The sequence below is a fragment of the Puccinia triticina genome, chromosome 5A (genome assembly GCF_026914185.1).
Source record: "Puccinia triticina chromosome 5A, complete sequence".
Taxonomy (NCBI): Eukaryota; Fungi; Basidiomycota; class Pucciniomycetes; order Pucciniales; family Pucciniaceae; genus Puccinia; species Puccinia triticina.
In genome coordinates, this window is record NC_070562.1 from 758,299 (window position 1) to 774,841 (window position 16,543).

The 16,543-nt window shown below is 46.5% G+C and overlaps 3 protein-coding genes across 3 annotated transcripts; 1 reads left to right on the forward strand and 2 right to left on the reverse strand.

Annotated features, from left to right (window-relative positions):
* Positions 1–473: 473 nt before the first annotated feature.
* Positions 474–3,298, reverse strand: PtA15_5A69 (uncharacterized protein; the record flags this gene model as incomplete). Its single annotated transcript, XM_053169488.1, has 8 exons — positions 474–693; positions 805–935; positions 1,019–1,566; positions 1,637–1,781; positions 1,869–1,963; positions 2,049–2,244; positions 2,314–3,044; positions 3,127–3,298. The coding sequence occupies 8 exons, from the start codon at positions 3,296–3,298 to the stop codon at positions 474–476; spliced, it is 2,238 nt and encodes a 745-aa protein (XP_053020054.1).
* Positions 3,299–3,490: 192 nt separating this feature from the next.
* On the forward strand, positions 3,491–6,145 carry PtA15_5A70 (uncharacterized protein; the record flags this gene model as incomplete). Its single annotated transcript, XM_053169500.1, has 1 exon — positions 3,491–6,145. One exon carries the CDS (start codon positions 3,491–3,493, stop codon positions 6,143–6,145), a length of 2,655 nt encoding a protein of 884 aa, XP_053020055.1.
* Positions 6,146–7,733: 1,588 nt separating this feature from the next.
* PtA15_5A71 (uncharacterized protein) lies at positions 7,734–9,699 on the reverse strand (the record flags this gene model as incomplete). Its single annotated transcript, XM_053169511.1, has 3 exons — positions 7,734–8,578; positions 8,665–9,307; positions 9,460–9,699. The coding sequence occupies 3 exons, from the start codon at positions 9,697–9,699 to the stop codon at positions 7,734–7,736; spliced, it is 1,728 nt and encodes a 575-aa protein (XP_053020056.1).
* Positions 9,700–16,543: the final 6,844 nt, after the last annotated feature.

The following is a 16,543-nucleotide window of genomic DNA, read 5'->3' on the forward strand; positions in this document are numbered from 1 at the left end:
AATCTAATTCTATCTTTTTTTTGGCATTGCCGTCAGTGGACTTGCATCACAATGGATGGCGACGTGTGACCGGCAGGTCTATAAGCAAGACATTTAGGCCCTGTTTGGCAGCGTCATATTACACAGCGTAATAGTAGAAAACATGCTACATTACATATGGTAAAACATGTCTTCTTAGGATAATCTTTTGAAAGTAAACCCTCATAAGGCTTGGCAGTTTACGTCCAAAAGATCAGGTGGAAAAGTAATGTCTTACACAATGTAGGGGGACATGGCAACATTATTTATTGCGTAATAATCACGCTGCCAAACAGGGCCTTAACAGATATCTCTGGGATTTTGTATGCATCCAAAATAAAGCAAGAAAAAAACTACAACAGGCGAAAACTGAAACTAACTTTATGAAAGAAGAAAGCTGCATAGAATGACAACGCTGATTATGGTTTTATAGAGTAGTATGGTATACATAAAGATCAAATGCGCATGTTGGCGGTATGACTGCCACTGCCGCCAACCTGGTTGTTAGCGACAAGATTGTTGCTGGGACCTCCAGTAGATTCAGACAAGAGCTTTAACTGTAAGGTCTTTTCCCCGATCCGTTCTTTATAAGATACAATGAACCCTAACATGGAGTTCATCTCATCCACATTATCTTTAGTCAGTTTACTGATCCGGTCTTCTGTCTCATCCAACCTTGCAGAGTTTTTGGAATCGACGTTGTGGGAAAAAAATAAAGAGGAGAGGGCCGTTAGCTTTCGTATTTTGCATAGCTCCTGAGCCAAAAGAAAGGAGATTCAAGTTCACCTGACTCTCAGTGCTTGGATTTCATGTTCGATCGTCATCCGACTGTTTTCGATGGTAGACTCAGTCTCAGTAACTCGTTTGAGAATAGAGTCAATCTGCTCGTTCATCCGATTTGTTTCGGCGGCAAATTTCTATCGGAAAGGAAGGTGTTAGTTTTATCCACACAAGACAAGACAAACCAAAACAAAACAAAAAATGACAAGAACAGACTGACTTCTTTATCATCTTCAAGTCGCTTAGTCAGCTGTTGAACGGAGGTTTCCGAGATCTGTAAATTCTCTCTTTTTTCTTGAAGAGTCTCGGTGAGGTTTGCGAGTTTCTCCTCAACCGCCAAGACTTGATCGGTAAGTCCCAAGCGATGTCCGATAGTGTTCTTCTTGAGTTGGATCAGTGCGGGTTTGATCTCGACGGTTGGATCGGGGAGCATGTTGGCAACATCGGCTGCACCACCGTTGACCGTTTGGCTGAAGTCTAGATGCTCGAACGGCTCTGGTGCGCGCGGGATCAGACCCAGTTTGACGGCCTTGTTCTTGTAGATCGTCAGCATCTTCTCAACCCGGTCTGAGGCTTGGGTACTTCGAACTTCCAAGTCCAGATTCGTTTCTTCCAGTTGACTTCGCTTTGCCGCGGCAGTTGCTGACGATCGCTCTAATTGAGCTCGGGTGGATGAGATCTGCTGCAACTCGACATCGCTGATGTTCTGCTTGGCTACCAAGGTTGCTAGTTCTGCTTTTCTCTTCTGAGATTCCCTCAGTTTTGCCTCTAGATAATTAAATGTCAATCTTCGCTCAATAAGAGAGGGTATTTTTTTGGAAAAAAAGGGCAACTCAACCTATGATATCCAAATTTTGCTTGAGCGCTTCATTGAACTTCTCTGACTTCTTGTTCGCCTCTCGTAGCTTGGCAATATACTCTAAAAACCTCTCAGCGTCTCTGCCTAGTTTTTCGTGCTCTTTTTTGGCTCCTTCCAACGCTGACTGGAGGACACAAATGGAAGTAGAAAAGATGTGTTACGAATGATACGAGAGAAGAGTGTGGTGGAAATGCAGTGTGAGTTGACTAACAGGTTTGCTGGCTAGGCGTTTGTGTTGCTCCTCCAGTTGGGCGGTACGAGTTTCTAGTCTTTCGATTTCGGATAGGACACGATCTTTACGTTTCTCTGAAGAAAGGGGAGATTGATTATCATCAGCTGGGAGGGAGGAGAACCAAGCAGCCCGATGCGGACAGAAGATATAGAAGCTTACGAAAGTATTCCTCTAACGGCGGCTTGTGTAATTCACGGTCAAAATCATCTGATTGAAGAAACAATTTGTAAGTCGCTTCAAGATACTGTAACCAATGGCTGGTGGCTGCCAGATCCTCGGCGCGGCTGTCGTCCGGGGATGGTTCGACTTGAGTATCTAATCGCATTTTATCGCTGGACATCGCTTCTTCACGCAGCTAAACAAAGCGGGCACATTCGAGTCAGTCATCTTTGGTCGGTGAGCAGACAAACAATCAGCTGGATACCTTGATGGTCGTGACAATCCAGTGTAACATTGCCAACAAGGTAGGCCAGGTATGCATGCTCCCGGGTGCTTGTAGTCCACTTTTAGTGAGTACATCATACGCATGATATCCCATCATCTTCAACAGTGGAATCACTTCGTCCTCGGGCTTCTTGCCGTGAACTCCCCAGACGTGGCCAGGATCAGAGCATTGGATGATAAACTTGAAGATATGTTGGAAGTCTTTGGTTGTTGGGGTCTGAAGGGTCTTGATTGTCAATGGTTCGGGATAGCCACGTTCTTGCAGAAATTCGTAAACTTCATGCTGCCAGTGAGCGACAGTCTTTCTGTCGCGTGGGCGAGGTTCTTTGTAGGTTTGAAAGGGCGGGAGGAGGGAAGAGGTGCCGTGGTGAGAGGCCTGGAATGGCCCGACGGATGAAGCCCGGTGAGCAGAAGGCGTGGAATGCGAATTGGGCAGGCCTGCAGGAGGGACATCGTTGGCGCTGCTTGATCGGTAATGGGCGTGCTCATTTCTATTCACCGACATAGGCCCTCGACTGGCAGTAGGAAAATTAGAGCTGCTGGTAGGTTGGCGAAGCACCGTCTGGGGGGCCTGGTACACCGAAGAACGTCTAGCAGCATCATGATGTTGAGAGTTCGAGAAACCGGTGGCCTGGGAAGATTGGAAGTAAGGATCGGCATGCTGCGAGAACTGAAAATTTGAGGAGGTTGCGACGCTCGACTGTCTAGCACCTGTTGATGGATTGGCAAAAAGCAATGAATCGTCCGCATCAGCTGGAGCCCGACGCAAGGAAGCAGAGAAGAACGGCCTTGCCAGAGTGGGATGGCAGGCGTTGAGGGGCCAGCGAGAATCTCGAGTTTCCGCCGCCGTCCCGGGTGGAGCTTGCCAGTTGCGCCTGGGGCCTCTTCAGCGCCGATGCGGGCAGAGGGATATTCGAGCCGCCATGGGGATCGCCCGATGCGAGGGTGCGACGCCGGGGGTCCATGATGCTGGGTATTGCCTCAGAGGGAAGGCCAGAATCCAGGCGCGCGGTCAGCCAGGCGCGACGTGCCTGAGCTGTCACAGAGAAGCCCGTGAACTCCGACCGAGGCCCCACGGGCGCACCACGCAGCCGCAGCCGCAGCAGCTGTGCCGGCGCCTCCTGGCGGTCTCCAGCTGACAAGTTCTCGGCTGGGCGATGAACAGTGCGTCCACCACGCCTTCAACGCTCAAGGTCGATGGTCACCATCCGGGCCTGGCATCCACTCAAATCCATTCTGCCCACTCACAAAATCCGCTCCTACCCTCCAAAAAGCTTGCTGCTTTCGTTCGACGGACCAAGCCAATTCCAGTCAAGTTCTACCGCGGCCGCACAAAGTCAGTAGAGCTGAATCAGGTTCGCAGTGGCTTTTATTTACTGACTAGCTCGTGGTTCCATTTTTCATTGGCAGAATGTTTAGCAGAATCTATTCCGACCCCAGGGCTCAAGCCGGACCACCAAGATAAATCAAGTCCTGACATATCTCAAAACAAGAAATACAATCCGTTACCGATCTTGAAGCAACATGCTACCAACGTAGGATATGTTACTCGGATCCTTGCCACCGACCCGAAGCAGATAGCCAAGCTAGAACTCAAAAGATGGCTGAAGAAGCAGGTGTTTGATCGCACCCAACTTGATGGTTTCGTGAAGGCGCTTCAGCAACCCGATTGGTCCAGTGCAATAGCCGTTATCGACGGACTCTACGATGGTCATCAATCTTGGATCACCCAAGTGCCCTCAAGTTTCTTGGCAGAATTAGCTAGCAAGACAATCAGGAATCAAATCGAACTTGATGAGCTATTGACAGTACTTGGATATCGGATCGCCGAGGAAGGCGATGTCCTGGTGACCTCCCAACTACTAAACGGCGCTGTTCAGGCTAGTCTTTCCCTCGGAAACATCGTCGTCTGTGGGGAAATAGTCAATTACGCCGCGTGTTTCTCAACTGAGATTGCTCGAGTGGAGATGGAAAAACAATCGTGTCCAAGTACCCGTTCTGAAAACCTTCCTGCCCGCTCCTCACGGCCGCCTGACTCAACTCTTGCACTCAAGCCCCTACTGTCAGTCATTGCCGGATTGATGAGCCAACCTGCCGCTCGCAACCGAACCCCAATCTTCAGACTCTTAGGTCAACTCATCAAGGCCTTGATCAATCTATGTGGCAGCCTACCATCAGCTCTAAATCGACTCTCAAAGCCCAACAAACACCTTTTGTGTCGTGCAATGATCACCTCAATCCTGTCTCCAGAAGGGCATTCGATAAAGCGTCAAGAAATGGACCAAATCCTAAAGCTCAAATTGCCCCCTTCTACCCTGCGGCTGGCTATGGTCGCAATGATCCACATCGGCGATCGAGATCGGGCCACTGACATCGAACACTTGCTCCGAAGAAGTCAGACGGAGCAAGATATACACGATTCAAAGATCGAACTCGACCTCGCGTTCCATCAGGTCCGGAGATGTAAACTGAGGGCCTACTCCAACTCGGAAAAACTCCACAAACGTTTTTTATCCCATCTCCCATTCATCGAAGGCCAGCCACTGGGGGCCTCTATCCAAACTTACACCGCGTATATGTCAGCCCTATTTCGCCACCACCTCCCGAAGATGGCTTTACAGGTTTGGGAGCGGATGATATCAAGAGGCGTCGTACCCGATGCAGCTGCAATTCAGGTGGCCATGACAATCCATATCGATCTGAGTCGACCGGCAGAAGCTGTCCAGATATTCCACCAGTTTACCGCCTCCCACAAGAAGCTCTCACACGCTTCTACCCCTCCGGATACTGGCCAAGCGGGTAATACAGTAAATCTCCAGATTCTATCTACCTACGCACGGGCCCTTGATCTTTCAGGAAGATATTCAGAAGTTTATAACCTTTGGAAAGATTTCCAAATGGATTGGGAACTCGAACCTGATACGCGAATCTTCAGTACTCTGTTATCTTCCGCAAGGAAGATTACTCGGTACAGCATGGCCCCAGTCTCCAATGCCATGTTGCCCTCAGCCGATTCGGATCCATGTGCTCTGCGGCCAGTCGAAGAAGACTACTGGGATGGCGAACCGGCGGGGACGTTTGCGATCCGACTGTTCTGGACGATCCTCTACGAGAATTGGGCCTCGCTTGCTGAGACTGTTCGGGCTCCTGTACTCTCCGGATCGATGTGGAGCAGCGCACCGACGACGATGCATGTTCGACTGCTAGACACGCTGTGCGGGTTAAAGTCCTTGCCTAGTATTCCGGCAACCCCTTCCAGATCGTCTGACCTCCACGATAAGTTTCGAAGCAAGGTGGCCGCGACAATCATGCCTTCGTTGGGATACGAGACGAGATGGACACGAATCATACCCAACCGGTCGAGTTTCAAAGATATGATTGAATTACTCGGCCTCCATGAACAATCCGGGCTAATCCCGTTACTATTGAGCTGGATGAAAACCATCGGGGTCAAACCGAATCAAGATCTATTGATCAGAGCTTACTACTGGGTCTACAAATCTTCCGCTCCCACTCATCGCCTCACCGGTCTCGACGAGTTCGTCAAGAATTGGATCCACGAACTCGAAGGCTATGTCATCCACGGCGATTGTGAGGAGAGCGAGGAAGAGGAAGAGGGAGAAGAGCTGGTCAAGTGTTCGAGCAGTAGTAATAATGATGATCAGGATGACGCCGGTCGCTATAGGAACCGACATCCTGAGAAAAATAGATCGGTAAAATTGGTCATTCCGACCGAAGAGATGATCCAAAACCACCATGTGGAGGCCGTCAAATGGTCGAATAGATTCTACTTTTCTAACGCTCGGATGTGATTTCCTTGTTTATGGATGATGATGTACAATTTCTGGGAATGATTGATATCCTGTTGACACCAAGAGCGCTGCCCTCTTCAAAACTTGAGCTGAGCATCTCATAGTTTCCTTGCAACCGGAGCAATTTTACCCGTAATCCATGGGTTTCACTTTCTTCCGCTCTACTTAATCGAGCTTAGTAAAGCTAAGAGAGCGAGAGGGGCGAGGTCACTCGCATGGCACCGCCATTAAGGGACCGTGAGGCTTACTACATGACCTTCGTCGAAGTGGACAAGAACTCAACGAGGGCTCATGCCCGAGTCTTCATACATTGCCTTGCCTGAAGAGCTCAGGCAGACGGTGTTCTCACATGTGTACTTATAGGCTCTCGGCTTGAAGCAAAACAGAGAGTTTGGATTGGATTATAGTGTGTGGACAAATGGTGAGTGGGGCATTTCGGCAGTCTAAGGTCAAGAGAAGATTGGATGGCCGTGAACGATGGAGAAAACAAGGGTGGAAAGGAAACAGGTGTATGCCCTAGATGTTGGCCCGACGAGAAGTAGAGAGCTCCAAGCCGGTTCCTAAAGTGCAAGATTCCTCTCGCGAGCGACAGTCGAAGATGATTCCTCGACCTTGGCACCATTATTCCTTGACCCCGAGGGGTATTTAGAACGTGGCGTGGCTGCTCGCTGAACTTTTTGATGAGGAAAAGGGAAAGGCTCGTGTGAGGGAACCAAGGGTTGTTTAAATAGTCAAATTTGCTCGACGGCTTGCTTGTGGGTGGTTGTTGGTCATCCGCAGCATCTCAATTCGCAAAGCCCGCGGCTTGCGACACAAGCCCCTCTTTTCAGAGTGAGGCGGGTGAAACACTGCCGGGCGCCTCTGGCGGAGCGAGCGGAGGCTTTGCTTCGCGACGCGCCCTAGCGCGACCGACTCAAAATCGGGACTCGGCCGGCTCAGTGGCTATGAAGAGCTGAACCCCGAGCATGCAACTGAGAGCCTAAAACCGGAAGGATGGGATTGACTGAAAGCGTGTCGAGATTCTCTCGTAGTATGTTGACATTCAGCAGTGTTCGAGATAAGGTCACCGAGGAAGAAGACCCGAGACTTGGCGGGCCAGATCAAAGGATTTTTACCAGGAAAAGGTTTTGCAAAAAAACGCCGGGATCTGATGATTCTAGCTTCTCGTTTACTCAGTTGTGTAAACTTAAAGACAAGCAACTTAGTGCATGGACACGAAATCCATCCAATCTTATACTCATTCCAATCGGATTCTTCATCGATGTTAAGGACAACGTGGATTACCGCCATGTTGGGCAAAACAAGATGATGAGAGTAAATATATACATCAATGAGAATAGGCATGTACATTCAGCAAAAGAATTATATACATCAAGAAAAAGAACTATATGCATTTGAATGGAATGATATGATTGGAGAAATGGTTGTGATGTTGCGTCCGTCAAGGCTGAACGAAACGATGATTTTTTTTTCTTTTTTAAATATTGATGGCAAGAATAAGATAAGTAGTCCAAGAATATATCACGTGAGAAAAATAAAATAAAGAGTAAAAACTGATGAATGAATGAATGGATGGATGGACAAATGGCTAGGAGAGGCTCTCAGGAATACTAGGGGGAGGGAAGAAGGCACTATAGTCATCGAAGCTGGGGAAAGTGCTCTCTGAGTTGTGATCGAGTGAAGATGTGATTTGGTCACCCTCGCCGATCTCCGATTGCGACTGTGTTTGAAACTCGTGTGCTTCATTCAATTTGGCTAGCCGTACTTCCTCCAGAACGCGTTCTTCCATTTCGCCTTCTTCCAATGAAATCCCCGAAAGTTTGGTCTCCATCAAAACCTTCGCAACTATCTCGCAACGGATCTCCTCATCACGCTCCCGTAGAAGATCAGCTGGACTTTTGCCGTGGAATCCGCTATAATTTCTTGAATCCACTGAAAGGTCACCGCAATCCGCAAGATCCAAACCTTTCGCGCCTTTTCGGAGGTTTCCTTTCTTTCGCGCGGCAGCAGAAGACGCCAGACGACCTTGGTTCTTCTTTGCAGAGTTTTCCTTGCGGTAAATCGGCTTATATCGATAGTCAGGATGGAGTTTACGATGAAGATCCTTCTCTTCCTCAGCCTGGCGCTCCCATTTCAGTCTTTCGTCAGCCGGTAAGGATTTCCACATATGACTGACAATCCGGCTAATTTGACGATGGTCCTTCTCAACAGTGGGAGGTATGAGGTTCGAGGAGCACGCGTAAGACCGAAACAAGATGAATGCATTCCGCGGCCGTTTGACATGGCCAGGTGGCGTCTTTCTGGCATGCGAAGGTCTTCCGGTCGAAGTCAGAGGACGTGAGTAACGTCCAGTAATTGTACCGTCAGGCCCTTGCTCCACGACTTGATTAATAAAAGGCGACACAATATGACTGGTCTCATTATTGGTAAGGTCTACTTCAATCATATAAAAGGGAATATACCATGAGTAGGCGATCGAAGATTTCAAGAGGGGAATGATATTCAAAGAAATTACTTACCGATTCCTCTTTGTAATTTGCTCAGCGGAGGTTGAAGCGCACTAGGATCAATCGCTGGGCAAAAATCGTACGATGGCCCTGAAATCGTACTGGTTGTTGACGACGTTCCGGACAGATCACGATGATGTCGAGAGCCTCTGCGACCACCAGGTATACCGCTTGGGAGACCTTTTACGTTTGATCGAGCGATAGGCACACCGAATTCCTTGGGGTATATGAAAGGCATGCGATCACCGTGGAGATTGTGATCACCGTATAGATTGTTAGATGAAAAGGGAAATGCAGCGAAAGACGCCGGTGAGCTGTTGGGTGATGATGATAATATATCGGTGGGGGGAGAGTGGAAACCGAAGTCTTCAGGGTATAGGAAACGCAAATGATCATCGTGAAAATTGTGAGAAGAAAAGGAGAACGCAGGGAAGGCCGCTGATGAGCCGTTGGGGGACGAGGATAACATCTCAGTGGGAGACGAGTGGAAGATTCCTCTGTCATTCTGAAAATTGAGCGAAGTCTTCAGAGGTGACTCAAAGCTACTTTCGATCCCGCAGCTTGCATCGGAGAAATCCAAGAATTGAAAGGCATTTCCGTGAGCGGTAGGTGGCTCCATCGTCAATGTTGGCGCGCCCATGTCTTGGAAAGATGACTGGTGATGTTGTTGTGAGCAAACAATGAGAGCCAACGTACGAAATCAGTTCAAGGTTTTGCTCATATAATAAATATAATAAATCATTTTTCCTACGAAATTTTCCAATAAAATAAAGCAATCATCGAAAAACACTGGAAGTGTACACTCACAGTAAAATCTTGGGAGAATACGTTAGCCTGGCCCTCGGTGAATCCCTCGGAAGGAAACGTATCCGGTATTGATGAATAGAACTCAACGGGGCTCGCCTTCTGCTCGTCAGCTATCAGGTTTAGGTTGTCGTGAAAGTCGTGGCAAGGAGGTTCTTCCGCTGGAGAAGAATTGTGCGAAGAAGCTTGAATGGAACGTAAAATTTCGTCGAAAGGGTCAGCACTTTCTTCATGAAAATCCATCGTAATCTAGACTCTACAAATAAAAGGGAATAGATCTGCGTTTATGTGCGGAAGTCTTTTTTATTCAAGTCCAAACTGCATAAATAACAAGGTTTTTTTTGGAAAGGAGACTAAGATAAATAAAGCTCAAGGCTTTGGCAACGAAAGAGATAAAAGAATTTGATGGCTTTAATCGTAGAAAAGGTGTGTTGAGATCCACCTCCCACGGTTTTCATCCAATTAGGGAAACTGGAGTCATGGGGAACTAAGCTAAAAAGGCCAGACCAACTAGACAGGAAGTAGCGACAGATCCTGCTTGAGGAGAAATGAACCCAAGTGGATGTACGTTGAATAAACCGTCCAAATGATCAATGCGAGTTTTTTAAGCGGTTAGGAATTATAGCAAAAGGGTAAGCTGTTCAAACTGCTCAAAATTGTGATCAAAACATCGTTCAAAGCCGGAGGTAGACGGGAAAGAGAAGACTGCAGAATATCAAAGCTTAATAACGGCCCTGCGATCGTCTCCGGGTGAAAGGGGGGGGGGGGGGGGGGGAGGCCTCTAACGAACAAGTCAAGAGAATCGGTAAAAACAAACAAAGCCAAAAAGAACCGACCCAATGGTAGTCCTCCGGTGGACCTTGGTCCGTGTGTCTAAAAGGATGAATTTGGGCACCCAAACGCCACAGTTGAAACTAGAGAAGACGAACAGCTCCTACGTTGTAGGTGGGGTTGACTTTGCGTTTGGAACTTCGGTAAACTTTAATCTTCTGTAAAGTGTGTTCAGTTCTTTAGCGACAAAGGCCTTTGAGTAGTAGGAACTCGCAATGTTTGCTTCTTTTGGATGGTTGATGAGGTAAAAGAATCCCACTGGCGACAATTCACACAAGTCCGACTTGTTGTGTTGGTACCACTGGATGTGTAGACAAAGAGAACATGCAAGCTTGAGGGCAAGGACACGGATTGATTCAATAACCTTTCTGGTACAACAGCTTTGTTTTGTTGAAAGGCGACTTCGAAGACCAAAAACACCAACCGCAAGCTGCCATGCGGCATAGGAAAACTTACATCTTTTTACATATACGATTCTCCCCTCGGTGAAGGATTGAATAGGGATTGATGCAGGCTGAAAAAAAGTGTTGACCAGCACAGAGTCGCAATGCGAAAAACGAAGAAGACAGATCAAGGCAGTTGTCCGCGTGGTGCGAGTGACGCTGGGGGCTTTGCCTGAATCTGGAAGATAAACAAACAAGCCGATGTGCCAAAAAATGATTCAGTATGTACCTACAATACTATTACTATTCACTCTTTGAATGCTGAGAGTTTGGCCCAAAGACAAACCAAACGGAGAAGTGTTTTCAGAACGGGTACTCGAGAATCCCAGAAGATTATGCTGTTGGATGGTGAGTTGAACGGGAGTGACGCGGCTATAGCCTTGGGAGACTCTTTCCGATTCAAAAGCAAAAGAAGAGTTGCTTCAATGTCGAGAAAGAGATGTGTAAACAAAGAGGCGCAAGACAGGTCGAGCTGATGGATGGAGATGCTGGCAGGGTGTTCGGATCTTATGGATGTAGTTAATAGCAGAGATATCACTAGGATACAAATTGCTATCAGTGAGGAATGGTGGGACAAGTTGGCAATAATCAGAGGTGGCGATTATATATCCCTTATCCAGATGTCTGGAGCCTCTCTAATTGCTGACGCGGCCGGCGACGACTTGTAGTGATGTTGGAGAGACGTACCGGGCATCCGAACTTGGGCTACAAGTAATTCGGAAACCGAATCCATCCGTGATGGGCAGTGTACCTTGTTGCCCAAAGAACCAGAGGATTTATCTAGGTCAAGTCACACTTGCCATGGAAGCTATCTTTACGCGCCAGTTCGGAAGCACGGTTGTCTGGCCAGGTGCTCCAACAGGTTACTGCTTAGTCTCCCGAAGTTGCCGTCACTCTCGCAGAGCTGGTTCGGCAAATAGTGAAGACCGAGAAGCAATTAGAATTTGAACGTAATTCATGAATATGTAAGCTGGTGCCCTTTCCAGCAACCGATTTATTATCATTTGCTTTCCCGTGCGAACGGCTGGACTCCATATCCTTCCCTACACAACCCAACCTTGTTGCCGGTTGCAACTGACCGGGCAAAGGAAAGTCTATGTAGGCCCACCAAGTCCAGGCCGAATGAGTCGATTATCATATTGACTCAAACTTCTGCCCATATAGGAGGATACACTGCGTCTTACATGTGATCAATATGACGGTGTAGAAGGCAAATACAATGCGGCTCTAATGATTGTAGTATCCTGGTTTATCGATCTTGACAGCGGCCAAGACGCCCTGATCTCGGGGCGATATCACTGGTGGATTGGGCACATAAATAAATACCACTTGCACAGGTTCCGGCTGCTATAGTTTGGGGTACTTCCTGTTCGCCAATTCTATTCCAGCCCTTGGTGCCCAATCAGTGTAGAAACTGAAGGATAACGTACAAATTTTACATGATGACCGGCCATGTTATAACCACTCAGAAGTTAGAACCAAATCATTTATGCAGCAGGCTCTATGTAAGCGTTTTGATAATCTTTGCGGAGGAAAATTTCTCGTTTTGCGGCTGTTCGTATCCATTTGTGCTAAACAGATTGTGCTTTGCTTAGTTGTTTGACCACACTCCATTCACAACCCCCTCCCCGCCGTGAATTGACGATACAAATAACAGCTGAGAACACTTGTTTATGACATCCGCGATCCCCGACTTCAAGGTTTGAAGCCCAACGACTCGGATCTACATTAATAGAAGTTAGACCGAAACCAAGATCTATGATCAATAAAGACAAGTGGGTAGGGCGCCAGGGCTCTTGCTCCAACTCACCCCAACACAAAAGCATCACAACCAAAAGGAAGTAAATTTGCAGATGCGGTTCGACTGGAATTCCATAGTTTATCTGCAATTATGGCGAATTGATAATAAGACTCTCTCGAAAGCGGCATCTCCGCCTAACCATCTTAAATCCTCTCTTGCCGGCATCGGCATTGGGACAGTCCAAAACTGCCAAGAGTTGTAACGAGTCACATCACCACGCACACACATAAACACACGTTGCTGCACCGTGCACGTATGCAGACACCGTCGTTTCTCTTGAGGATGGATCCTAGTCCCTCTTGCGGCAAATGCGAGATTGCTTGCCTTGTTACATTTGGTACAGTAATGCATATCAACCGGTGTGTCGGGTCCTTGCTGTACCCAGCATCGTCATGTTGGCCAAAGCCTGAAGGAGAAATTTTGGCCCAATCTTTTCCTGCCATAAATGAAGAGGTATTTGCCAAAGGAAGGTACATGTGTGTGCAAATTTAGGTGATAGACTTGTTAGGCAGCCCGCTTATTCCAGCTTACCCAAGGTTTCATTACCGAACTCATGCCAATCACACAATTTCCTCCACAAACGCCGTCCCTTGAGTGCTAAACAGACTATGTCATGCTTTACCACTAAAGAACTAATGAAGAAAACACACTTTATCCTAAGCAATAACTGTTGTGTTCAATTAGGGGGGTTCACGTAAGGCTGATTTCGAAAATCAGCAACCAAAACCAGCAGATGCAGCTTTTGAAAATCGTGAGAAAGCAAAAAGGTTTGGCTGGGCAGCTCCCCTTTTGATCAAGGTTAAACTTTTGACAGAGTAAGGAGCTTTCATTCACTTTGAGCTGAAATAAGATATGGCCTAAGTGTTTTGTGTGTGCTGGGTTTTGAACAGATCAATCAGTGAAAAATTCAATTGAAAATTTACTGTCATTACTGCAGGTAAAAAAAAACCAGTATTTGTTGTGTTTTCACTTCCCCAAAAATTTAGAATGTATTTTGGAATTAATTTTTTTCATGTATTATCATTCATATTACACATTGTTTTACTGATTCCAAGTATGCATTTTTGTTTTGGAAGATTTTCCAAAATTATCATTTCATGAAAGAATACCTCCAGGTATTAGGGGGTATCAAATATGACCAAATCTACCATTATGTAATTGACTGGTTTGAAAAACCCCATCATTTTTAAAACATGCTGGTCCTTCTGCTATCCCATTTTGGGATCCACTGGTGAACAATTTCATTTTTGGTTAATTGACTGGCTTCTAATTGTGGATTTCTCATATTTGATACCCCCTATTATGCACTTATTTTTTCCAAAAAAATCACTTGTATTCATTCTTTTTGGACCTTTCTGTCCATGCTATCAATAAATCAGAACTTAAAATGCATGGGTTGTAAGTGTTCTAGTCAAAAGGAATGGCATGAAAAATTTCTTCCAGGCACTGCACATGGCTATCACTTACATTTCACAGACCATAAACTCATGGTTCAAGAGGCTGGAGATCCAAGCTTCTTCCTCATCCTGCAATCTACCATATTGGATTCAGAACCCCCAGCCCAGACCACAGACTATCTCTACAGCGCAAGGGAAGGGTGTAAGAGTCTGAAGTGCTTATTTGGTCAGATGTCTCCCCCCCCCAAAAAAAAACAAGAAATAACTTATTAACATGGTGGAGAATTTATCCCAACAACTCCCAATTGTGGATGCTGAATTGGGAGAACAACTCCCAAAACAGACTTGAACAAAAATCAGGTCCCGCCAACCCTCACAGGATGGTCTGGTCAACCAACATTGGGAATCATTTTCTTTTCTCCAACAAAAGGGGCACTGATTCAGTGAACTCACTCTGATGCAAGCCCCATGGTGGGTAGTTATTGCTACACTAACATGTAATGTAACACTAATATAATGATTTTTGGCTGTTATTGCTATTTTTACTGGGAATAGGGTTTGGTGTGTTGTCAATATCACACCTAAGCCTAGGTGAGCTATGTTTCAAAGGAATGGGGGTTTTCACAATAAGAATTCTCACTTCCTGCAGCCCAAAATTTGCTTACTCACAGGTAATGTCACCATGGGAGTTTCCTTGGCACTTGTGTGCAAGTGCCATCTCTGAACTCAGTCATAGATTTGGTTGGATCTCAGTTAGATGCTGGTTGGAAGGAAATTTCATGTCTACCACAAATTAAGTTGATAAGAACTGGAATAATACCAAATGTGTTGTGCAATGTCTGTGTAAAATGTATGCCATACCTATGCTGAAAACCAGGCCAATTTAATGATAAGTTTTACTTGGTCCTCAAGCTTGACTAAAGTTGCTTGTATTTCAATTATCATGATTTTTTACCTCTTTGGAAACCCATACCCAGTTATAGGTTTCTCTGAAACAGTTTTTGTATTTATTTTCAGGGCACACACCAAAAAGCTGCCAGTTCTTATTAAGTTGTTTCTATTACACATGTTTAAAAGTTTTGATGGAATGCAGTGATACTGTGGGAGGTAGAGCTGGTCCCTAGTACCCGTTGGCGGGTACACAGGCGGGTACCCGTGGAAGTGCGCAGGTATCCTCCGCCAGGTGTGGGTGCGGGTGTCCAGTATGGGTCCAAATTCAGGCGAGTACCCCCGCACAAATTGCCATTCTGCACAGCTCTGCTTGCCCCTGCCCATTGGCCGGTACTAGGTACCTGTGGGTGGGTACTCATAAACGTACGCAGGTAACTGCCAGTGGGTTCTGGGTACGGGTGCAGGTGTCCATTCTGGGTCAAAATTCAGGCAGGTGCCCACACCTGCCGCAGGTACCCGGGTACAAACTGTCAGCTCTAGTGGGATTCCAATTTTGCTTTGGTACTACGGTTTGACTTTGGCCCTGTGGGGCCAACTGTCACAAAGCCATGTAACCTGTGCGGGTTTCTGTGACACATTGTGTCACACAAACGTACGCTCACGTGTTTGTGTGACACATAGACCATCACCCAGCCATATCATGCCAAAATGAGTGCCCCGCAATCCCAGGGGCAAACTAGCTGAATCCTTTAATAATTATATCTGATTTTAATCCATCAGTACAGAAATCCTGTTGAGGAGAGTTTCTGAATTCATTCACAAACCCTGGGTAATCTGGGGCTCCCCTGGACTTTTCCCAGAATTCGAACTCCCTTGGGACAGAATTTAGAAGCTGAAGAATGTGTCACACAAATTTACACATGTGTGCTGGTGTGTCACATTTTTCATCATTGAGCCAAGTGATGCCAACCTGAGTGCTCATGCAAAGCCAGGGGCTTAGGTGAACCCTTCAAAAATTGTTTATAACATTCAGCCATATGTACACAAATTATTTTGGGGATATTTTCTGAAGTCATACACAACTCCTGATTAATATGAGGTTTTTTCCACTGGAATTTTCCCAGAACTTCAAATATTTTGTGAAAAACTTCATCAACTAAAGAATATGTCACACAAACTTACACGTGTATCTTTTTGTGTACCACTAAAATATCTTGAGCTTTTTGGGATTTATGATAAACACATGATAGAATGAAATATATAGAGCTGGCACTTTGCACCCAGGTACCCGCAGCGGTTGTAGGTACCTTCATGAATTTTGACCCAGAATGGATACCTGCACCTTCTGGCTGTTACCTGCATACTTCCATGAGTACACACCCACAGGTACCTAGTAACCACCAATGGGCACTAGGTGCAAGCAGAGCTGTGAAGAATGGTGATTTGTGCGCAGGTACCTGCCTGAATTTGGACCCAGACTGGACACCCGCACCCGCACCCAGCAGATACCTGCGCACTTCCACAGGTACCCGCCCACAGGTGCCAAGTACCCGCCAAAAGATGATAGGTTCCAGCTCTATAAATATATGATTCCCGTTGTAAATACTTTTTTTCTGCCAAGTATTTGATATTGCTTTGCAAGGTAGTTGTAAATGTGTTCTACAATAGTTCCAGTAACAACCAGAGTCAAGTTGGAGCTGGTTTTCAACTGAATTCAACTCCTT